General features: G+C 44.7%; 1 protein-coding gene across 1 annotated transcript in view; it reads right to left on the bottom strand.

The window, feature by feature from the left end:
* The window catches only part of AATK (apoptosis associated tyrosine kinase), an 84,899-nt gene that overhangs the window by 6,054 nt on the left and 53,937 nt on the right, over positions 1–24,908 (bottom strand). The window contains exons 2-11 of the mRNA XM_081317300.1: positions 22,720–22,853; positions 18,380–18,521; positions 13,679–13,758; positions 12,408–12,526; positions 10,829–10,916; positions 10,220–10,353; positions 6,856–6,940; positions 5,719–5,840; positions 4,511–4,660; positions 24–2,964 (exon numbers count right to left, since the gene is read on the bottom strand). Coding sequence (XP_081173426.1) covers positions 24–2,964; positions 4,511–4,660; positions 5,719–5,840; positions 6,856–6,940; positions 10,220–10,353; positions 10,829–10,916; positions 12,408–12,526; positions 13,679–13,758; positions 18,380–18,521; positions 22,720–22,853 — 3,995 coding nt within the window. The remainder of the gene's footprint in view (positions 1–23; positions 2,965–4,510; positions 4,661–5,718; positions 5,841–6,855; positions 6,941–10,219; positions 10,354–10,828; positions 10,917–12,407; positions 12,527–13,678; positions 13,759–18,379; positions 18,522–22,719; positions 22,854–24,908) is intronic.

The raw sequence follows: 24,908 nt of genomic DNA, 5'->3' as shown, positions 1-24,908 counted from the left end.
TCAACCCCTCCCCAACAAGTTACCTGGTCAAAGAGGTAGACAGTAACATCTTCGGTGAAGGAAACAGCTTTCTTCTTGCGCTCAAGGTCATCACAAAAGGTCTCCACCACTAGGCTGGGCATCTTAAGCAGACTGCGCAGGTTACGGGCACTGTGGCTCTCAGCCACTACAATGGGCACAGCAGGTAATTCCTCCTCACTTTCCTCACTCTGGTCCTGAATGTTGTAGCACCGCAGCTCCTCATCGGACTCATCACTGTCCTCGGTATCTTCTTCTTCCTCTTCAAGATCAGTGGGTCTACATGAGAGCTGGGATGGTACCCGTGACAGTTCCAGTGATAGCCCAATATTGCTCTGAGATTCCTTGGGATGGCCAAGTGCCCGTCTTTCCTTAGGTTGTTCAGTGTTCTTTGTCGCATTCTCCTGTCCTGAATCCTTTACCTCATTTTCTTCACCACCTACAGTGGGTTCCTCTGGACTGGTGACCACAAGAGACAAGACGAAAGATCTGGTGGTGGGAGCTGGTGTCTGGGATTGCACAACGATCCCATTTTTCTTATCCTGAATGAAGTTTGAATCGAACTCATCAACAGTTGCTTCATTCAACAGTTCCTGTGACAAGTTAACATCTCTGTCCTTCCCCATGTCCTGGTCCTCTGTTCCTGGAGAGATGCAACCCCCACAGTCTTCCTGTGGACAAATGGGCTCAAGACCAGCTGGCAGAGGCTCGTCTGTCCTGCCAATTTGTTCAGAGTTTTCCTTTAGTTCTTCAGTGTGTGACTGGGAGACCTCCAGTTCATGTTCCTCAGAAGCATCACTGTCCTCTTCCCCATCTTCCCGAGTTCCACCTTCAGTATCATAGTCAGAGAAATAGGCGGAGTCACGGTAAGGATTCTTCTCATTCAAGGCCTGCAGCTCAGCAGTAAAAGAATCAGAAAGACTCTGCTCTTTGACTTGATCATCCTTATCATCTTCAGATGTTCCCAGCTTATCAGATCCTTCGGATTCCCGTGACTCGTGAGGTTCCCTGAGGACAAATTCAGGTGACTCATAGTTCTCTGTATCATAGCCACTATCCAGAGCCTTAGGCTGGTTTGAGGATATGTAAGCTATGGGGCTGAATGTATCACAGGAGCTGGTGGTAGAGGGGATGTCCAATGAATCTAGTGAATCTGGAGTTCCTACTTGTTTCTGTAAGGTTTTGAGAGTGGGGATTATATCTTGTTGCTCAAGACAGTCAACTGGGAAGTCAGTAAAAACACCAGATGTAAGATCAGTTGAGTCCTCATCACTGGCCTCATCCAAGTCAGGGAAACTGGTACTGGAAACAGTCTTGTCTGGAGTTCTATCTTGTTCACTACTGGTGTTCTTGCCACTTTCTATATTGATCTCCTGTGGCAATTTAGGTGAGCATCCAATGGAGGTCTCTTCCATAGGGTCTTCTTCTATGTTTGACACCTCAGCTATTGATTCATCCAGCAGAATTGGATCTATGGCCTCCATGCTGCTGGTAGCTTCTTCCTTGGAAGATAACAGTGATGATGTTGATGACAGCGCCATCAAAACTGCTTCCCCTGATGGTGGAGTGGTGGCTGGTGGGCTCTCCACTTTGCTGTCTATCAACGGATCGGTAGAGCTTTCTACACCAGACAATGTCGCAGCACTTTCAACTGATACATTTTCCTCTGCAGGCAAATCACTGTCTGGACATGGGGAGCCTATGTGAGATGATGACAAGTGTTCCCCACCTAGCAGAGCTGCTCGCAGATCTTTGATCCCTAACGCTGGCTCATCCCGTGGTACTGTGCACAGTGGCTGTGCCATTAGCCCCTGGAAGGTGATCATATGCCGGTAACACCAGCTATCTTTGTCAAGTGGTTCACATGATGGCAGTAGGTGATCCCTATCATTTTTGGCTGAAGTGTTGGATGTCCAATGCTTGCCTGAAGATGGGCATTCAGAATTTTCATTTCTTTCACTTTTAGGACTATCACACAAGCGCTCCTCCTCTGCTACTTCCAGAATGACTGAGTCCGATATGGCCTCCTTACAAGCGTAATTCACTGACGGTGACACACCCAGTGGATCGGCAAAAATGGTTTTCTGCAAAGCTAGACCAGGCCACTCAGAAGCATTGGGATCCTTGAGCAGGTAGTCCTCAGCACTATCCTTCGGGGAATCCTCATAGAACGGGGCCTCTTTATTGTCTTGTTCTCCATAGGAGTAATAATCAGAGGGTTCCCAGTGGCTTTCAGTGTGTGCCGATTGACCCAGGAGGGGTTCCATGGTGAGTGAGATGGTGGGACTATTGTTGGATTCATAGTGGTCCTCCTTGGTTTGCCAGTGTGATGAATGGCTAAACTCGGGGCTGTAGGAACACACGGTATAATCAAGGTCATTCCCACTGCCTTCAGACGCCACCTCTTCAATGCGAATATAGTACTCACTGTTCAGAGAGGGGCTATGGGCGCTCAGCACAGGGACCACCCCTGGTGTGTGTAGACCAGGGCACCCCTGCATTTTACAATCATAGCAAGAGGGGGACACCCCCAGGCTGAGGTGCCCACCCCCACCTCCACTGCTGCTGCTAGCTGAGTAGTAGAGATCATGATAGCGTGCAGCTCCACCAGGGCTCATAGCTGAGGCTGGGAGATGTTCGGCTTTCCCTTGGTCCCACTTGTATTCAAAGTTGAGGCCATGGCTTGTCTCCATCACAGTGAGGACATCATCACCATCGTTGGAGAAATGCTCCAGAAGAGGGAAGGAGGAAAGCTCCAAACCCATGTGGTTGGAGCCAGAACCTGAACCTCCGGTGCCTCCGGGTTTCATGGAGTTCCAGCGCTTCTCAAACTCCTCCTCTGCTTCGGAAGCCCCCTTGGCACAGAGGTAGGAGAGCAAAAGATGCACCTCCTCTGCGGTGGGGCGCTGCTCTGGCTGAAGCCAGCAAAACTGCATCACCTCATACCTGTGAATAGCAAGGAGAGAGCAGCCGTGAGCCAAATGAGGTCCCTTGCTGTCAGGAAAGTGGCTATTCTGCACCCCTCAAAGAGCTTACCCTTCCCCCATTAGTGCATAATTCATTCTAAAATATAGCTGTTTGTATGGGAGTTAGTCCTCTCTTCTCAACATTATTATTCCATCCTCAAAAATACACTTGAAGACAGGCACAGGCAATAATGACAGCTTCATGCAAAAATATTTTTTTAAAAAGGCCTGGGTAAGAAAAAAAAAGTCAGAGAAAATAGCATCAAAAGAAAACAAGGTTTTTTTCTGATCGGATTTGCTTCTTAGCTCCAGTCAACATCCTGGTCCCATGAACACTGAGGCAAAGGTAGTGCTCGATTTACAACTGTAACCAAGCCCAGAATTACGATAGCCATTAAGGGGATCACCACACGCTTGCCAACAATTTTACAACTCCTGTTGCCATGATCCTAACGGTAAGAACAATTATCCAGCGGAACGGCTTGCCTTCGGAAGAAGTGGGTGCTCCATCACTGTAGGCTTTCAAGAAGAGACTGGAATGGTAGAGCGTGCCCTGCTTGAGCAGGGGGGTCGGACTAGAAGGCCTTCAAGGTCCCTTCCAATTCCGTTATTCTAATTGTTAAGCAAACACTGCAGTCATTAAGCAAGCACCATGGTTGTAAACTGAGTCCGTTTTCCCCAGTGGGCATTTTTCTTTTGCCAGACCCTGGAAGAAAACATTGGAAACCAGTCCCAAACACACACACACAGAGAAAATCACAGTCCCATGACCACGGGATGCTGCAAGCAGACATAAATGCGAACTGGTTGCTGAGCACCCAAAATGTAATCAGGTGATGGCAGGTGTTGGAACTTCAAAAGCGGATGGTATGTAGTTCTGAGTCAGTCCGTTGTAACTTCAGTCATTAAGTGACCAGTTGCTGAGCAAGGGCTACCTTTGTCTGTCCATCCACCTTTCATTCTTTCAACTGTATAAGATTTAACACATTAACCTTAAAACATGATACTTACTTATTCAAACATGAATGCCTACATCAGGGGTGTCAAACTCAATTTCATTGAGGGCCGCATCAGCATTGTGGTTGCCCTCAGGGGGCTGGGGGGGGGTATGGCCAGGGTGGGCGTGGCCTACTGGGTGGGCGTGGCTAGAGTGCGTATGGCCTACTGGGTGGGCGTGGCCAGCTCTACATCGTTCACATCAAGGGTGGCAATGGGGGCCTGGGCAGGAGTGGGATGGATCTGAGGGTCTCTGGCAGAAGGAGGGTATCTGGGCCAGGGCCAAGGCAGTGGGGGCCGTTCCCTCACTGTTTCCAGGATGGCGTCGCGGGCCACATGAAACCACTTCGTGGGCCGGATCCGGCCCCCAGGCCTTGTGTTTGACATGTCTGGCCTACATGTTCCAAGTAGGTTGAACACGTACGCAAGAAGTTTTCCTTTCCTACACCATGTTTGTCCCTATATTCCAATCACTCTTTTCTCTTCCTTGTCCTCCTTAAAAAAAAACCTTGTCCCACCTAGTCACTCACCAGCGATCAGATAGCGAGAGTGGAAGTTGTGGCTTGGGAAGTTTAAGCTGCTGCTCTCTGATAGCGTAAGTGAGGACTTGCCGATCAGAATAATGGCAGTAGGGCTGGCCGCCCAGTTCGAACAGCTCCCAGATAGTCACACCCAAAGACCTGCCAAGAGAGGAAAAATGAAAATGCCTAGAGCAGTAGAAAACACGATAGCCAGAATGCGAGACTGATACACAAGATCCCATTCTTTGATGCCAGAGCAGTCTCTCTTAGTTACTGAAATATTCAGGTGCTTCCAGATGAGACAGTACACCGTGGTTTTTTCCCCTCAATGGACAGGAGTAGTAGGAGCAAATGGAAAGGGTGCATGACACAGAAGAAAAACAGCTGTATTTTCCAGAAAATCCTGTGACAGAGGCAAGACAATTGCTTAAAAAAGTCTCACCTAGAAGCACCCTTTGTAATTCACCATCGGGAGAAAAAAAAACGTCGACGTGGAAAACAGAAATGAAACCCAATTTATAGGAAAAATTCCAGGAACACTGCGAAGCAGGGTCACTCCAGTGATACATATGAACACACCGCCCGCTCAGCAGTCCTATCAATAACCTCTAACTGCAATAACCCAGAGCCTAAGTCTTGTAAAAACTGTTGGGTTAATTCCGTACTTCAAAGACTGTCATTTAAAACACTGTCCTACTTTCTTAATGAGCAAGAGGATACATTGGGGAGGAGAGGGGAAATTCCCTTTTATATAACTCAGCCCTAAACTATAAAAACAAGCACCAGAATTTGGAGTTTAGCCGAGAAATAAACAATCAGTAAAGTTTAAACACAATTAATATTAGATGCTTCAACAAGATTACTTTTACTACAGCAGTTGCATCTTCAACATATCCATTTATTATTATTGATTTAATTTGTATCCCACTTTTGCTATTTTTACAAACAACTCATCAGTATGGCAAACCTATCCAATACACCTTATCCCTCCTATTTTCCCCAACAACAACCTTGTGAGGTGGATTGGGCTAGGCCAAAGTCACCCAGCTGGCTTTCATGGCTAAGGCAGGACTAGAACTCATGGTCTCCTACTTTCTAGCTTGGTGACTTAACCACTAGACTAACCTGGCTCTAACCCTGTTTGTCTAAAACATTCGGCGCCAGGACTGTCTTCCCATGTCAAGTGGATTTCATACATCAACCCAAATTTTTCTCACCAGATGTTGCTAGTCTTAGTCTGGTCAACGATCAGCAGGTTGCCGTGGACTTCATCAATCAATTCGGGGGCTACCCAGCGTAATGGAACCCATAGTTGGTCAGCGGTCACAAAGTAGTCATCCTGCCAGGCATGCAGGGCCAAAGGGAGAGCACATCCATCAAACCAGCAACAATGCCACCTGCCCCCTCGTTCCTGGTCCAAAGTTGAAGCTTCCTAGCTCTTTTGCCCGTGAAAAATATGGTTGGCACTACTGAATATCTCTTCCAATTGCTCCTAGCCTTTTCACTTCTCCAACTCAGTCATCTGGCCCTGGTTTATTAATTTTTATTTTATTTAAAATACTTCTAAGCCTGCTTTGTAGAATACAGATCTTCCCAAAGCATCTTATGGAATAAAACAATATCTATACAATTTAATTTAAAAAATGTATGATAGTATAGCAAACATTGCGTCCCAAAAAATCTCCCCTAAAACCACTTAAGGGAAGATCATAGAAAACAGGTAAGTCTTTCAAACGTTAGTGATGGGGCCTCCTGAACTTCATTTGTCAGGATCATTCAAGAAATATGTGTCTATATATACAAAAAGGGTCTTTTCTCTTGCAGCTGCCAATATGATTGCTGCTAAAAATCGGGCCAATAAGAAAAGCCTTCTTTGCAGTCTTAAAGTATGAGCAAGTGGGTGCAGGTGCTTTATTAAGTTAGTAGGCTGCAAAGATTTTAACATTTTTTTTAATATTATAAAGAACACATTAAATGCAGCTCGGTAATGCATTGACAGATTCACCTCATTTTCAACAATACTGGCCCAGCCATGTTCTGCATCCACTTAAATTTTTGAGCCACCTTTAAAGCAGCCACATATATTTATATATGAATGAAAAAAAATGTATTCACAATGTATATGCACAAGATCCTGTGCATGAATGTATATTAGCTTCTGATGTAACTTGGTGTAATTTGTCTCTTACCCATTTTCCCTCCTTCCCCATATCCTCTCTCAACCATCCCTGGAAAGACAGCTGCTTTTATTGTCAACCTTTCAAGTCCTCTCCAAATCCTGCCAATAGCAAGTGCTCTCACTCCATGTCCCCCACCCCACCCCACCCCAGCTCCCTACCCCCAAACACACTTACTTTGTATTTGCAGTGAGAAAGGCCATAGTCACCAATTTTGACGGTAAGGTCAGCTGTGAGTAAGCAGTTCCGCAAGGCCAAATCACTAGACAAAAGAAATATCCAATAGAGTTTATCCATGAAGTAATGAAGCAGATTAGATTAGCAGCAGAACCCCTAAACTAGGGAGTGGCAGCTGAAGTGCAGGGCAGAATTGCTAATCTGTCTGTATTACTTAGCTTATCAAAGGCAATAAGGAATATCTCCAATTAGGCCTGGAAATATGTCAAGAAATGAATCCTCCGAAAGAAATAAGAGTTAGAAAGCCAAGCCACTATACAACAATACACCAGTTGAGATAAATTCTGCTTTCTCTCAGCTTCTCTCCCTTTGATTTTCCAGCAAGATCCTCCTACCATCAAACCATGCATTTAAATGATTGACAGATGGATGCAACTGATCACCTGCAGACAGGGATTCAACTGGTTCGCACCAATTTGGCAGAACCGGTAGCTAAATCCAGAAGTCCGTTCTAGGCCTCAGAGGCCCAGGCTCGCATCCAATAAGAGAACCAGTTGTTCAGGTATTTCAATCCCACCACTGCCTGTAGAGTTTTCAAGGCCAGCCCTATACATGGTCTTCTTCTTGTTGTTGTTAGTTGCAAAGTCGTGTCCGACCCATCGCAACCCCATGGACAACGTTCCTCCAGGCCTTCCTGTCCTCTGGAGTCCATTTAGGCTCACGCCTACTGCTTCAGTGACTCCATCCAGCCACCTCATTCTCTGTCGTCCCCTTCTTCTCTTGCCCTCAATCTTTCCCAGCATTTGGCTCTTCTCCAGTGTTATCGATAATAACAAGAGGAACCCACCTCCCACTCTTCTGATGAGTCTGTACTCTGCAAGATTTAACAAACTACGCCACGTGAAATCTCTTGTTTCTGATTTAAATTGTTTTAAAACAAAACTGCTGCATGTTTATCCACAATCCCTGAATTTACAGGTAGTCCTCAGCTTACAACCACAATAGAGCCCAAAACCTATGCTGCTAAGTGAGACATTTGCTAAGTGAGTTTTGCCCCATCTTATGACCTTTTTGCCACAGTTGCTAAGTGAATCACTGCAGCTGTTAAGTTAGTAACACGGTTGTTAAGTGAATCTGGCTTCCCCCATTGATTTTGCTTATCTGAAGGTCGCAAAGGGGATCACATGACCCCAAGACACGGCAACCGTCATAAATATGAGTCAGTTGCCAAGCGCCTGAATTCTGATCACATGACTATGGAGATGCTACAATGGTCCTAAGTGTGAAAAACGGTCCTAAGTCACTTTTTTCAGTGCCGTTGTAATTTCGAATGGTCACTAAATGAACTGTCGTAAGTCAAGGACTACCTGTACTGTTCTTTAACATGGGTTGAGGATTCTCAGAACAGAGATGCTCCCCTAAGAAAGCACATGGACACTAAAAAAATTTTTTGCTGAATCACCAAAAAAACCAACAGCTGCCCACCTTAATTCTGTTTGGATCCTTATTCTGTACTCTATCTTAGCTCCCTCCCTCAAGAGAAAATGTCTCCTTGAAAAATGTAGTAAATGGCCATGCCACAGAGGGGTTTTTTTGAGGGGGGAAAGGCAATTTTAGCCTTTCCTTCCCACTGCTGGCACATCGTTTTCTATCAGTGATCATGATGGTAGTTACAGCTATTCTTCCAATTGCACGAAAGCCTGATGTGGCCCATGTGGTATCGATCACATTTACATCAACATCTATTTTCCCCATTCTTTTGTGATCTCAGAAGAATTGCTGAGCCCAACCATCACCACAGCTGCCTTTGTTATTCTTGGAGAGAAGTCCAGTAGAGCGCAAACGGGCCTGTTTCTCTTCGTCTGCAAGGCTATGTGACATTTTAAACATTACTCCATCAAATTTTTATATGGACTCTGAAAGATAGTGCCAGTTCTTATAGCTATGTTAAATAAGAAGAGAGAAAGGGGAGGGAGGAAGAGAAGAGAGACACGTCAAAGCAGCAAAAGGTAATCTAGGCACCATTCTCTTCCAGCTCAATAGCCTGAGACATCTATGACATCCCTCTGTTCGTGTCCACAAAAGATGGTCCAGGAGATGGCAAAGCACCCCCTCTTCAACAAAATCACTGATGCTGGAGTCTCTGAGTGCCACTCACTCAGCACCAGGATATTGTTGACGGGGAGGAACGGGTGATAAGAAGACAGCAGGAACTGCAGAGGTTAACCAGGCTTGTCTGGTTTCTTGCTGGAAGCCAAATGCTGCCACCCGTGTTTCCCGACAGGACCACAGGAGAGGGGAAAGCTGGTTGGAAAGTCAATGTTACAGAGAGCATACTTTGTGTATCCTCACCTAAAGCACACAGAACTTCAGTTACCACAGTACACAATGGGGCCAGTGTGGGGCCAGAATAAAAAAAAAGGTTGGGAACACATTAATATTTAATACATATGATAAAAGAATAAGTGTAAGAAAAGTCAGACTCAGTGTAGCCAGCCAGATAATTGTACGGGGGGGGGGGGGGGGAATCCAGAAGGGGGCATGAAAGCCTTAGCAGCAGAACAGAATACCGTACTTTCATATATATTTTTACTATCTTTGTCAAATTTTAAAAAGCCCTGACGGGCAACTCTTAGTGCCAAAACTCTGTAATTTTTAAATGGACGCATCTATAGTCATGAAGAAATGCCTCTGAAAGCATGAGAATGGTGTGATTAGAAGATAAATTCCAATGTAGTTCTGAAGATTAACTTTATATAAATGTAATACTTTCCTCAATATTTTACATTTGTCAGCTTCTATTTTCTAACCCCAATCATTTTAGAGAGCCTGCTTTCCAAATTTCAGCAGGAGACAGCATCATTTGAAAGGAAATGGGGTGGGGCATGACACATAGCCCATGAATTGCCAATTTGTGTTTTTTGAACATTTGTTTTCAAAAAACAAAACAAAACATGCCTTTGGATTATCACCTAGTCACCAGGCCTTGGATATCATACGAAATATCACTGTCATCATCAATTCCACAGCAAAAGAGGAAGCAGATACAGTTCTGGAGTCCCCAGGCAAGACTAGAAAAGACTCCTTTCTCAAATCCTGCAAAAAGATTAGGCCTTAACCCTAAACCAGTATATCTAAAGATCTACAGATGCATGGATGTATGGGTAGGTACCACAGGATAGCTTTGAAGATAGCATGTGTTGCTTCTTCCTTATTTGCTAAGTTCTCCTGAGATCTTTCTTTTTTTCTAAGTTCTCCCTCTAACCATCTTCCGTCTGCTAATTCGTGAAGAGAGCCATTTTCCATTTTCTTTTGATGCGCTTAACCTGAAGTCGTGGCAAGCAAACCAATCTTCTCAACTTACCTATGGACATAGTTGTTGCGATGAAGATGCAGCAAGCCACAGGATACCTCGCAGGCCATGCGCTGCAGCGTCAAAAGATCGGGTGCCAGAGCCTCTGCAGTGTGGCAGCTTCGTAGGTAGCCCTTTAGGTCACCCTGTTGGAGTGGCAATAGTGTTTACCCACAACTATAACTGCCTAAAGATCTCTCTCTGCGAGGTGTGAGTGGTTGAAGAAGGAGCATTTCTGCAACGTGGTCAAAAAATGAGACCGTGGCGGTTCAGATTTGCCCCCTCAAGATGGAGGGGTGTTCACGGATTCTTGGCCATATTGGAATTCTGCCTATCTGGGGAGACAGAAGAAAGTGTCTTATTTCGCTTCCATGGGTTAAAGAAAGACATCACCCATTGATAGCAAGCCAAAGTAGCTCATTGCAGAGAGAATGAAAAAGTACGCTTCTATAAACTAGAAACATACCTGCTGAACCAATGCTTTCAGATGACCCCAGCAAGAGTCAGGAGACAAGAGGAACATCTCTTCAACCAACCACACTTTTGTCACTTTCCTGTCCCAAAGTTGAGGGGAAGAGGGGAAATTGTATTTCTTCCCCCCCCCCTCCATTAATGACTTACCAGTGGGCAAAATTCCATCACCAGGAGATAGGGTGTCACCTCCGCACACTGAGCCAGGCACTGCAGGAGATTGGTATGCTGGAGTGCCCTGGACAGCAAAGGTAAGAGGTAGAAGTGAGACTTGAAGGAAGCAAGCAAGTGGCAGTCCAGAGACAAATTAAGAGAGGGCTTGGAAAAAATGTGCAGAGCTGGGCAGGCCATTTGGGTCAAGATTGGTTGCGGTGCAACAGCATTATAGAACGAGAGAAATCAACGGGCTCAGAAACTAAAGAAGTGGGGGAACAGCTAAGGATCAGTGAGAAAGCAAGAAGCAGGATGGTCACAGCTAAGAAGAAGTACCGTATTTTCCGGCGTATAAGACGACTTTTGAACCCCTGAAAATCTTCTCAAAAGTTGGGGGGTCGTCTTATACGCCCAGTCATCTTATACGCCGGAAAATACGGTACACTAGGCTTACAGGTGACACCTCAACTAAGTTAGCCGAGAAAGGACTTTGTTTGAAGGGGCTTCTTCTCTCTTTAGGTTTTCAAGCTACTTTCACGTCAGTTTATGTAAGGACAGGGAAGGGCTCCTACGATACGATCACAAACTGGCACTAAATAAATGGTCCCAAGCTGTGCCAGCTACCTCAGAAACAATGAGAGCTGTTTGTTCACGAGTCAGTAAAGTAATTCATTGCGCTTCCCCAGCACTGTCCCTCCCCTTTCTGTGTATTTTGGTCAGATTCTCTGGATACCAACAGGAGATTTCTTTGCTACTCCAGGATTCATACTGGGAGAGAAGATGGAATACAGAGTAAGCTATCTTGACATTTCAGAAGCTAAAACAGGACCAAGCCTAGTTCGTCTGGGAAGAACCTGTAGGTTTGACTAGCAAGTTGAAAGAACCGCCCTGAAGAAAGACAACAGCAAACTACATTTTGTGAAACTGCCGTAAAAACGTCATGGATGTATCATCCAGAGTAAAGCTCAACTCAAGGATGCCTTTATTTTAAAATCTTATCTTTGAGGATTACAAGCATGTAGATCCTCTCATAACTTCTTAATAACATTCATTTGAGGGAGGGACACCACAAAATACCCAGATTTTGGAAGTCCTCAAACCTTGCAAGATTTTGATAATCTTAACTGAGGTTTCATAATATGTTGGGTAAGAAGGCTGGAATTTGCCAGTTTTCAAAATAACACAAGAATCTTATATTTGGGTCATTTAATTTTTTAAAACTTAACATTTGTATTTTATTTTACAAAAGGTATGAGTGCTACATTCAGGAAGCTCTGAAGTTCAGCTATCTCTCTTTCGCTCCTTTGTCAGCGTCAGACCAAAGCTTCTGCTTTGACCTAGAGATATTTTCATCATCATCTCTCATGATCCAGCCCTGGGGAAGCAGATAGTTTCCATTCACATAAGCCTTATGTTCCCACATCTCTTATACAGATCCTGGCTGGAACTGTAATAGCCACAAATAAAAGAACACCTGTGGTATGCTCACAGGTGCAGCTCCACAGAAATCTTGTCCAAATGCTGAGGAAATCTAGATAGTCCATAGCCTGCTATTGAAAGACCTAAGAGAACTTACCTGTAAGGCTGTGCCTCTTCCAAGAATTGCATTTGATCCTGCACGCTCGCACTGGCCTTAAGCTCTTTTACCACCACCTGAGTACTGCTCAGCCCTGCATTTACCTCACCGAGGAACACCTAAAATGAAAAAGAGCGATATACAGTCACCTTGATCTGGGATCTTGCACTTCTGATTTAGGATGATAATGACTTTATGAGCTAGGGAGAGTCACAATAGTTGTCGTATAAAACTGTAGTAATAGATCAGCATCCTCTTAAGTAGCCACCAGAGTTCCATCACGAAATTTACTGCAACTTTATAATACAGCAAGAATAAGAAATTTGCTAACCCTCCTTGCCCTCGGTTTTTTCATTTATGGACATTCTTAAACAATACTGGGAAACTTTCATGCATAAGAGTCAATTAAGTCATCCACAGTACCAAGCCAACGTTTGGATCAGTATTTTGCCAATGGGTAACTACTAATGTTCCACTAGCAACCACAACAGAAGCTTTCTGCAAAAGCACAAGTTCACGCAGCAACCACTAATATAAATTATCTTTATATGCTGGGCTTAAGTTTTTATGTTCCACATAAAAATTTAATTCATGTATTTATTTTGTTTATATTTATTCCATTGTCTAGCTCTCAAGTATTTTTCAGGTTATAATGCACCATAAAAGAGTCATTTGGTTTCTATGTCCTACACACCACTTCCCTGCACACATATTCTTGTTTACCCTGCTCTTAGGCTCCAGGGTCCTAATGCAACTTTGCTATCAGTTCTTCAACTGGCTTTCCATGGCAATTTAATGGAAAACTAGGCAAACTTTCCATAACGCCCAACTAGGAGGCAATAGAAATAAAACATAAGGAAAATCAGTAATGCTGCATGGGGTCTATGGGAAGTGCCAGATCTAATCTATTAGTTCCAGAGTTATCCTTATCCTCTGCCTCTCCTCTTTTGGCAATTGCACCTCATTGAGTAGAACAATAACAGCCTTTTGGTCTTTCCACTAAATTGCTCACTTTTATGTACTGGGACTTAATGCAGAATTGACATTTCCATTTTTAATTCTGTAAGTTAACATATATTGTTCCACGCTCTCACTCCTCTGCTGCCATGAGCACTACTCAAAGGGACAGCGGCCGATGCCTAAGAATGAAATCTACTCTATTCTTTCAACTTACTAATTTCACTTCCTTCGCCTTTGGCTTTTTCTCTGTATTGTCTCTTCCTTCCCATCCTTCCTGTGTTAATTGCAGATTGGGGATCAGCCCAGCTTACCTTGCCAAACCATCCATGGCCAATTTCTTTGAGGTATAGCAGACTGTGGCGTCCCAGGTCAGTGGATTTGAGCAACTGCACTGTGAAAGAACACATAGAGCAGTCTGAATTTCTGCACCCTCCTCTTTCTGATAAATTGGTTGCTGTACCAGCTTGACCCCATGCTGTCTCATTCTAGCTTTCTGCAGAAGAGGCCTGGGACAACAGCTGCATGCAGATTCAGATACAGGAAAATCCTCAGAGAAAAGTGGAGATGTCAACTTCTGGAACCAGGTTCGTTGCAATTCTTTGCTACACTGGCAGAATCAAGGCGGGGCCGAAGAATTTTTCCCAAGCACAGGAAGAAACAAGGAGCTTTCTCCTACAATCAGATGTCTGCCTGAGCTTCCAGGCGTTAGAAAGCATCTGTTCAGGGTCTACTCAAGCAGGCTCTCCAGTGCCCCAAATGCAGCAATGCCACCCTTCATTCCCGCAGTGCCAGACACCATTGTTCCCATCACACCGAGAAGCAAAGGCTTTATTGTTGTCCTCGGCAGCAGTGGCTAGAGCTAAACATTGAATCCATTCTTTATGGGGTCCATTTGGATCACTGGGCTACACAGTGTGGGCAGAGCAGAGCGGAGCCATCGCATGGCTAAGTGGCTCGTCCCTCTCCCTCCTACCCAGTGGGACAAGTCTCGGATTCCTCAGTGGCTTCACATGGGAAGGAATGCAGGGCCCGTGGGATCTGGGATCAAAAAGCCCTTTGTCTCCAATGTAGTGGAGGAGAACAAACCTTCAGGCAGGACAAGCAGCAGCCTCTGCTGAGGTGAAAAGATCAAGGGCAGATGCCCTATCTGCAAGCCTACTCCATTACTTCTTCTTTTGCTTGCTCTCCAGCTAGCTAATGGAGGACGTTGGCTGCTCAGGCTGTATGCCTGTTCTCCAGGTATATCCAACATAGGGAAGGTGCCCTACAAATTCCTCTGTCCCCTAAATCAGAATGCCTTGCCCCTTTGAGCCCACAAGATGGCATTGGCAACTCACACTACACAGCATACTTATGTGAGAAACCAGAATAATCTGGAAGATACTAGTTGAGAGGGGAGAGGGCAGAGAAAGGAGAAAATTTGGAGTATCATCACAAATATGCTGTTGAGCAATAGGTAGGTACAAAGTTCTAGCACCCAAGAAAGGAGCAACAGGCTCTTATTAAAGAAAGGACTGCCATTACTAGCTCTCTCTCCTCTTCTGTTTATACCTGGCACTAAAATGATTAAAGCAAGATTAGGGATCTCTTGCTTTAGGGGCAAACCACAGGATTTTGAAGTAGAAGGTAGGGAAGGAGGAATACATGGCCTTCAGCCTAGGGCAGGGGTAGGCAACCTTGGCTCTTTTATGACTCGTGGACTTCAACTACCAGAATTCCTGAGCCAGCATGACTGGCTCAGGAATTCTGGGAGTTGAAGTCCACGAGTCATAAAAGAGCCAAGGTTGCCTACCCCTGGCCTAGGCTATTCAATAGAAATATGCAACCGAGGCAGAAAATACATCCTTGGATGTGAGAAGATGCATGACAAAGCCTGACTATATACAGAGGAACGGGACTCAAGAATCAAGCCTTTAGGTACTCCAAACAAATTGACAGGGGAAGAATATCTTAGACAAAAATCCTTTCCTTCTCAGCTGCTTCCAATGGCAACAGAGCATTGACGTCGCAGGAGAGAATTGGGCCTTTACAGGAACCGAATTCCCATGATTAGAAGCGGATTTGATCCACCTCAACATATTCTCTGTCAAGCAGCTGCAAGTGGGTTGTGGGGGAATCCAGCCAAGCTTATGCATTCCCTTGACAAAGGTGGGTTGGAGGATATAAAGCCTGGAGATTTGCAGTATACAAAAAAGATGGCTGACTCCAAAAGGACAGAAGGCATCTAAGCAGTTGTCTGCAGAACGGGATCTTTGGAGAATAATTCTTGGTTTATTCTCCCAAGATCCTGTTCTGCAGACCACTGCTTAGAATGTTGGATAAATACCATTAGGAGGCTAGTGTATCCCACTTTAGCTCTTTGCAAGCAATTCTTGTTACGTTAGTTTTAATTCCCTCTACTGAATTGAGAACTCTGAATGGAGGTTGGGGATATGTATAAAACATATCAAGCAATATTACACGGGAAAAGATTTCATTTTAAACAGAACATCTGCTTTTCTGGTGAAGTATAACTCAAAAGCTTCCATCTCACTATAGCAGCTTTTACCAATCTGGCCACACTTCAAATGTAATGGACCTCAGCTTTCAAGATTTTTGGCCATGGTCATGCATGCTACAGGATTCTGAGAACTGAAATCCACACATCTGGAGACCTTTCTAACCAAAGTAGCCTTTATTATTTCAGCTCCATAGCCTATAGCAATGAAATATTAAACTAAAAAGCAGAACATTGGAAAAAAATACACTATGTTAATTCAAAACTGACACACTCAACAAAATGAGTTAAGGGTATTTTGTAAATAAAAGACTTCCATTAAAAACGGTTTTTAAGCAGACACCTAAAGCACTGGGGTTTGTGATATCAAAACCAAATCTGTGTTTTACAAGGTAGAAAGATCATTACATAAAAAACCCCATAAAAGATACTCAGAGCCTTGGATGATGAATAGAGGACATAAAAAGGAATGACATTTATTTCATATGATAGAATATAGTCTTAATATTTTATATGTATTAAAATTATTAAGAATATTGAGCAGAAACTATCCTGATTATTTGTTAAATCTAACTCTAAAGAGAGGTGGGAGGAGGAGGAAGGAGTAGGAAAAGAAAGAAAGAAAGAAAGAAAGAAAGAAAGAAAGAAGGAAGGAAGGAAGGAAGGAAGGAAGGAAGGAAGGAAGGAAGGAAAGAAAGAAAGAAAGAAAGAAAGAAAGAAAGAAAGAAAGAAAGAAAGAAAGAAAGAAAGAAAGAAAGAAAGAAAAGAAGAAGAAGAAGAAGAAGAAGAAGAAGAAGAAGAAGAAGAAGAAGAAGAAGAAGAAGAAGAAGAAGAAGAAGAAGAAGAAGAAGAAGAAGAAGAAGAAGAAGAAGAAGAAGAAGTGTGAATAAACTTGTGCCCTCTAAAAGCATCTGAGTTACATTTCCAGGATGTCCAGGCAATCTCTGAGACCTCCATGAATTTAGTCCCCGTACATATGGAGGATGTAAAGTTTAGACATTCAGGGTCATTCTATACAGCACCAGAATGGCATATTTATCTATTTATTTGTATGCAGCTCTTAATAGTTAATAGTGGAGGTACTCGTGCTATTACTATCATGTTTCCCCCTCCATCCCACTGTTTGAGGCCATCTTTTTCTATGGAAGGATATGTACCATTACTGAAGGAACATAGTAAGAATGTGCAGGGGGAATACCTATGCAGAAGAAGAAAAAAGAGAAGTCCTAAAGGTAAAGGTAAAGGTTCCCCCGCACATTCGTGCTAGTCGTTTCCGACTCTAGGGGCCGGTGCTCATCTCCGTTTCAAAGCCGAAGAGACAGTGCTTGTCCGAGGACGACTCCGTGGTCATGTGGCCGGCATGACTAGATGCCAAAGGCGCATGGAACGCTGTTACCTTCCCACCGTAGTGGTCCCTATTTTTCTACTTGCATTTTTTACATGCTTTCGAACTGCTAGGTTGGAGAAGCTGGGACGAGTAACAGACGCTCACTCTGTTACGCGGCACTCGGGATTCAACCCGTCAAACTGCTGACCTTCTGATCGACAAGCTCAGCGTCCTAACCCACTGAGCCACCGCGTCCCTGTTAGAGAAGTCCTACAGCATATTAAAGTCTAAGATTTTTATTGTGAGAGAAATACTTGCTGAGGTGGGCTCTACGCTACAAATGCTTGTATCTTTAAAATAATATCAGTATTTTAAATCCTAAAGAGCACTGAGTTGATTGGGTGCAAAAATGCTGTCCTCTCACTTTTTTTAAAATCACCTTGAACCTGCATGTGTCAATGGGCTGTGAGAATAACTTTGAGGAAGAGGAGGAAGACAAGAGAACACCCAAGGCAATGATAAGAGAAATCTGAGCCCAGAGCAGGAATGGATTTAGAAAAAAACATCTCAGACTGGATCTTCCCTTGTTCTCTTTGGGGTAAAAGTAGAGAAGGGGAAATATACTCAGAACGGCAAGATTCTGTTGACTGTCACCCTATAATAAAGGTAGTTTTAATATTCATGATTTTGCCATTCAAGTATGGTCTATCTCAAAGGGATGACCACATTACACTTGATTAAAGTATTTATTTGTACGTGCACTTCCTCTTCTTCAAGGTTATTCTCACAGTTCATTACAGCACAATAACAATAATTAAAGGGAGGATTTCTTCCGACAGTAGTGGGAAATTGGGCTCCTTGTTTCTTTTCGGAAGCACAAAATCTAGGTGATAATTCCAAGACTGCCAGCAACAGAAGAATTCAAAGTTTTGCTGTCTCCCTTTCCCACACAGATGCCATCCAGGTGTCACTTCTCTCTAAGATGGAAATCTCCAGATTTGTGGGACTTGCTGAACACGGTGCCCAGGAATTCTGGAGCCCTGGGAATTGTAGTCCTATCCATCTGGATAACATAAATTTGTCAATGCTGCTGTACACACAAAGCATGAAAATCACTACTGCAAGTATCCACAGGGAGAAAAAAAAGTTTAATGAAGTAAGCTTAATGCAGACGCTTCACTTGATTACCTGAGCGCCCAGGTTGCCTAGACATTGGCAAAGATACTTCGGTGAGAGGCAGAATATAAACTTCGGGGCCATTCTGTGTGGCTGGTGAGCCTTGGGCTGAGAATTCACTAGGATATTCCTCCCCGTCAGCATTACTGAATTCCTGGGGCAAGAAAGATAAGGAGAATAAAAGTGTAGAATGGGGCAATAGAGCAATGTTACAAATGTGGAGAGGAGAAGGTTTGAGACATGCATTTGGTCATCTCTAGACACATAATCCTCCTCTCAATGGGAGGATTATGGCAATAAAGCATGCAAAGCAACTTTGACTCATTCAAGCAGCCTTCCCCCAACCTGCTACGGTACACTCCAGTTGTTGGATCGCCATCCCTAAACATCCTAGTCATTTCAATAGTAACTGGGAACTGGGGAAGTTATGTTAACAAATATCAGGCAGGCATTGGACTGACGAAGGCTGCTTTGAAATACCATCCTGACTACCACCAGCAGTTTATGTGCTCACACATGGATGACCTTTCATAGATATTCCACAGCAGTACATAATTCTGCATGCAAAGAACCCCTGACTCAGTGCTTGCTATCTGCAGAAAAGGCTGGGGATGACGCTTTGCCTGAAATATTTATTAAATCCCAAACCATATGGATCAATGGGCCAATTCGATACAAGGCAATTCACTGGGTTCCTAAATACACATGAAAAAGTGCAAAGAACTCACAGCCATTCTTTGGCACAGGTAACCAATGTGTGAATAATCACACTGAAGGGAAAGAAAAATGTCGTCCCTTCACTGCCGTACAGCACTAGCAGAGGAATCTCTGCACGCACAGTTGTGTTACACACTTGTGAGAAGAACTGAATCTACAGTCCTCACATCTATATGCCCATGTGTCCATGTGGACTAGTGTAACCGTACTGTAACTGAGCTATTTTCTCCCATAATCTGGCTTAACAAATACCCATAACAGACTAGGAAAAAGAGCAGACACAGCCCAATGGACATATACACCCTCACTCAGTCCTATAACATGGATCCAGCTGCTTGAAATGGAATTGCAGAACATACACTTTTCGGTAGTAGCAAACCATTTTGTGTGAAGATGATCCCACGCACACTTTGGGAGGCTAAGGATCACTACTGCAACCTAAAGGTTCAGCGCGCTACTTTATTGCCCCTGGGGGAAAGAGCTGATTCACACAAACAGTTTCCCATCTGTGCAGTTCCATTTCAGATAACCACCTCCACAGCAGAGGAGATATGCACACCAAGACAGAGGCACATAAACTACACAATCACTCTTTCCCATCCAGCTACAGACATGCCCCATTAGAATTGGGGGGTAACAGAGACAGCCGTGCACTCAGTCACTCTTTTTTCTTTTTCTTCTTCTTCTTCTTTTTTTAATCTTTTCACCCACAGATCTATGCATGTGGGGGAATGTAGTGCTGGGTTCAGGACAAAGCCCAAAGTGATCAGTTCTAATGTATTTCATGACAGCCAATTTCAGATTTTCTCCAAAAGAAAAAAGATGCTCCATGGAGACAAAGGTTTGAAAGAGAGGACAAAAGCAAAATAAAGACAGCATTCCCCGCCAGACTCTCTGCAGGTCCACGGGGCAGGTCATAGCCAGAGCTACTGCTTCCAGCCCGTACCCCCGCCTTGCCTTTGCATGGGGAAGTAGGAAGACTTCAGGGGATCCAAGCGAAGAGCAACGACCCATCGCCCCGCCTAGTGGCCTTCTCCTGCCATCCCACCTCGATCCCCCGATTTTTAAAGTGTGGTCAGCGGCGGCTGTTCTGCTCCCTCCCCCCTGCCCCCCCCCCGTGAAAGACAGAGTCATAAGCACAGTTGTGGGAGAAGCAGCCTCACCTTGGTCAGGGGGCAGGGGGAGGGCTGCCCAGGGTTCCCCAGTTCTACATTACAGGCTGTTTTGGGCACTGTGCTGGCCCCCGTGCAGGGCAGACACCTCAAAACCATCCTCAGCCTCTTCTCCCGGGATTGGCTTCTCCAGCTCTAGGCAAGAGTGCCCAGAGAAAGAGTGTTAATAGGTGCACCATCCCTTAGCGCTCTGCTCCCCTCACTACTGCCTGCGGAGTTCAAGGCAGCCCCATCAACCCTGCCCATCCCTCAGCCATCCACCCACCTGCCCATCCCTGCTTAAGGCTTTGCTTTCCTCTCTGCTCTCGTTCAGTTCTCCTGCAGAGTGAGACCAGTCGGTTCTTCTAATTACCTGGATGAACTTTTTCCTACTGAAGGTTGCCCAAGCAATCAGGTAGGAAAGGGTGAGCATTCCCAGTGAGCATCTTAAGCTTGGATAACCGTGAGCTGCTGCCTTCCTGGTTGTTCCAAGAGGAAAGCACAGAGCCCACTCACAGATTTGTTTCATGCCCCTATATAGGCAGAGTGGGAAGGATCCTGAAGTGCTTCATTGTTCCCACTGTGGAACCTGGCTACCTCTGTAAGCTGTGACAGAACTGTCTATCACTCCAGGCTGAACACTCCTCCTCCTCCTCCTCCTCCATGGCTGGTCAAGAGCCTCCACAAGAATGCCAGCTATGGGGCAAGCATTTTCCAGCACATTCTGTGCCTCTGAAATCACATCACTGCCCACTTCCTTTGGGTCTTTCTAGAGCACATGGTAACCTACCACACTTGGGAGATTCTTGCCGAATTGGGAAGATTTTTCTTAAGGACTAAAAGGCAAGTACTCAGATAAGAAGGGACAGAGAATTACTCCTGGTTCACAGTATTAGGCTCCGCTCTCTGTTGAGCAGTATGTAACGCAATGTGCACAAATCCTCTAGCTCCTGATGAAGTCAACAGAGCACATAAACTCATTCTGTGAAGGGGTAGAGGGCTGAAAGAAAGTGGGGGGGGGCTGCTTTTAGAGTCCTTTGCCTACAAGAGAAGCACTTGAAATAGATCACAGGCAGGACACATCCCAAAGATGCTTTTTCCAAAAGGTAACTGGACTTTTTCTTTTTCCTTTGAAAAGGTTGAGAAGCTAAATGTTTTCAAAGGAAAAAAAAAACAAGAAAATCCAATTGCCTTTTGGAAAAAAAAAACACTTCTGGGACAACCACAACCTGGATGATTGAGAATCTCCATAGACATCATAGGCTGGAAACTCTGAGCATCATCTCTTGATGGAACTGCATCCAATTATCACACTCAAGAATACCCCGTTGCTATTTCAAGTCAACCTGTTAACTCTTTCCTCCTCTCTCTACATTTCTCTACTGATGCGTCACTTTTTTCCCCCTAGGACTCCCATCTGCACCTCATGATATAAAACAACCCCAGGATGCTGCTTTCCCTAAAAAAATTCCTAAACTTTTCCTGAATGAGGACATCCCCCGCCCTCACTCCATCATGAAAGAGACCTTTAAAACCACACAAGAGCAGGACTAGAAAGGTACCTCATAATGGAGTCAAACTGTTCAATGTATAAAAAGAAAGTTTCTCTATAACAGCCATGTTCCTGGAAGCCAAAGCCAGGCCTAAGCCTCTATATAACATTTCAGAAAGAGTGAAAATACATCTTGCATTGACACAACATTTTGCCTCACAATGCTTCTGTAGGGAGAGATCGGAACTCATGTATACTTTGGTATCTTCTACTAAGCGAAAGGAAGTAGCAGGTCACGGGAAGGACCTTTTCCTGCCCAAAACCCCAGGAAAAATGCCGTTGATCACACCTAGATGTGCAAGAATCTGACCCGGATAAGATGGCTTCTTATGCTCTCATTCATCTGCTTCTGCCTCTGGCTTGCAAAAGCTCGTTAGGCCTTTTTACTTCTATCACGCTGCCAGACAGCCATCCCCTGCTGTGCTCGGAGGCTTGCTGAAAAAAGCCTCCCCTGCCACAAGGCTTTAATCTGATGTCCCAGCCCTCATCTCCGCCTTACCCCACTGAATGCCCCCCTGCTGCAACCCCTGCTGCTGAGATGGCTTGACTCGCGCTTCTCGCCTCTAACACATAAATGCACCACGTCGTCCCTCTGACTCTTTATTTTCTGCCTGTGCTTTATACTCCAGGGTGGCCCACGCTGCTTCTTCAGGACTACTCTGATAGGGACGTAACGGTAAAAGCAGTTTCCAGCTTTGTCTTCACGCCGAGCATTATTTCCGTCTCCTTGCAAAGAAGAGGACATGTTCCTGTAACCTTCCCCCAGCCTGGGGGCCTTTAGATTAGCTAGGTGACAAACTTCAGAAACCCCAGCGATGTATCCAGAAGCCAGCAGGATGGCAACGGACGTCAAGGACACAGCAGAAGACTTTGTCTGAGGCTCGGCTATGCCACAGGCAGCCAGAGAGATTTGGACTTCCCCCTGAACTTACCTTGAAGCCAATGCCCCCTTTCTTGCAGCACAGACAGGCCAACATGAGGAAGATGAAGGTGAAGAGTCCTGAAAAGGAAACGGCCACCACCACCAGAGAGGAGGACCAGGAGAGCTCACTCAAGGGAGTGCCATCTGTAGGGAGATAAGTAAGAGGGTAAAGTTGAGATAGGAAGATTCAGGAAAGAGTGTTGGGAGGAGGACCAAATATTTGCAAAGCCAAGCCAGAGAGAGTGCAGCTGGGACGGAGCCCAGCAGGAGGCCTCTAGTCTACATCTTGCACGGCTTTAGTTCCCCTTTCTTGCAGACTCAAAGCAAGTTCAGAAATCAAAGATTCCCTCTTGCTGTATTCCCTGCTCTCTTACACCCACTTGTCTCTGACAAATCCACCATCCTTTCAATCCTGTTTGAAAGAAAAGGAAAGATGCCGTTCTGTTCTCCCAGCTGCTCTCCTAATCTGCTCCCAGAAATGGGCCAGTTTAAATCCAGCGGCTCAAAAGAAGCAAACAGCCAACCTGGCTTTTCCATCTATGAAGAAAATAAGGCTTGTCAAGCTCATCTCGTGGCCTCCCAGCTTGGACAGGCACGGAGTTTCAGCAAGGCAGAAATCCTACCGCATCATGCGGTTTTATCCATGTAGCACCGTAATCATGGATGCTGATGCCTTAACACTCTCAGGTCACTGAGTAACCCTGACCTCCCACTTCCCACAGCTTGGATGATTCCCATCAATCTGCTCTACTCTGCACTTCCCTGATTTGTAATTGTTATGTGTACAGATATAGCCTCGGTATGTTTCACGGCCTGAATTCATGGCACTTTTCGATGCCCATCATTTTGCCAATATGCACAAAGCAACACATTCAGAAAATGCAGAGGGCAAGTTTCAATTTTTGATCAGCCAACTGGCTGGCTAATTGAGCAATGGCTTTGAACGAAGGCCTCACTTTGGGAGAAAAAAGTACTTTCCGTTAAACTTAAGAGTGCTTTTTCTCCTGAAACATGAAGGATCTTGAGAAAATTGCAGAGATTTCACAAGGAGGAAAGAATGGACACATATGCTCTGTCTTGGAGGCTCACTGTATCCATTACTTTTTAAGACGGACATACATCCTGGCTTTCAAAAGACTAAAGAGGAGATAAGAAAACAGAAGACACAAAAATTAACCTCACAGGATGAGAAAAAGGGAAGGTCGGTAAGCAGCGGAAAGATTAAAGGCAGCCCAATCACAGTGTCCAGAATGCTTTGTAATGCGAAATAATTAATCTGGCATTTTATATAGTACCAAGGAAATGATTGGACTGGTTGCTCCACGAGTTCATAAATAAATACCCTGGAGGTAAGGAAAATATAGGTGGGAGGTCATTATAGCATGCTTAAGTAGGAGGATGAAGGATATACTGTGCTGTAAGGGAAAACTCTTGACTAGGTATAGGCATATTAGACAACACAGTAGATGCTACAACACATGCGCGGTCATAAATCTTTGTGCTCTAGCAGCTTATAATTCCACATATACGAAAAAATGGGGAGGGGGGGTCCCCTTATGACAGCATTACCATAGTAATGAGTATCTCTTCCTTCCTTGATTATCCTCAGTAGTGGAATTTTAACTTTTCTGCAAGAAAGCATCCTTGTTTCTGTCAGCCAAGGGAGAAGCCCAGGGGCATAGGAACTTTGGGTCATGACTGGCACTCTTCCTTCTGAGGCCAGAAACTGGCAATTCATTTGCATACTGCTGTGTGTAATACAGCTGATGCCTTAGGAATCTGCTGCTCTGACAGTTCTATGCCATAGAAGGAAAAAAATTAAAATTCTTCAGCCTCCAAAGTTGTGTTTAGGGCACTAATCTTGCAAAATATTTAATTCATAAACACACACACAGAGAGAGAGAGAGAGAGAGAGAGAGAGAGAGAGAGAGAGAGAGAGAGAGAGAGAGAGAGAGAGAGAGAGAGAGAGAGAGAGAGAGAGAGAGAGAGAGAGAGAGAGAGAGAGAGAAGTGCAATACATTTTGAACTAGAAAACACATAGATGCCCATGCTGCAAGGATACTGAGGAGATTCTTCTGGCCCGTTGTCTAGGTGTGGACTCCCAGTTAGGAACTGAAAATGTCCCTTTGATTGGATTAAGGTCTTAAAAGGGAACAATTTCAGCAGGGTGTTTTACTCCCTTATTCCTAGTTTATGGCC

This window comes from Vipera berus (assembly GCF_964194415.1).
Source record: "Vipera berus genome assembly, chromosome: 2".
Taxonomy (NCBI): domain Eukaryota; kingdom Metazoa; phylum Chordata; class Lepidosauria; order Squamata; family Viperidae; genus Vipera; species Vipera berus.
Note: the sequence above shows the minus strand (reverse complement) of the source record. Positions and strands in the feature narration are given on the sequence as shown.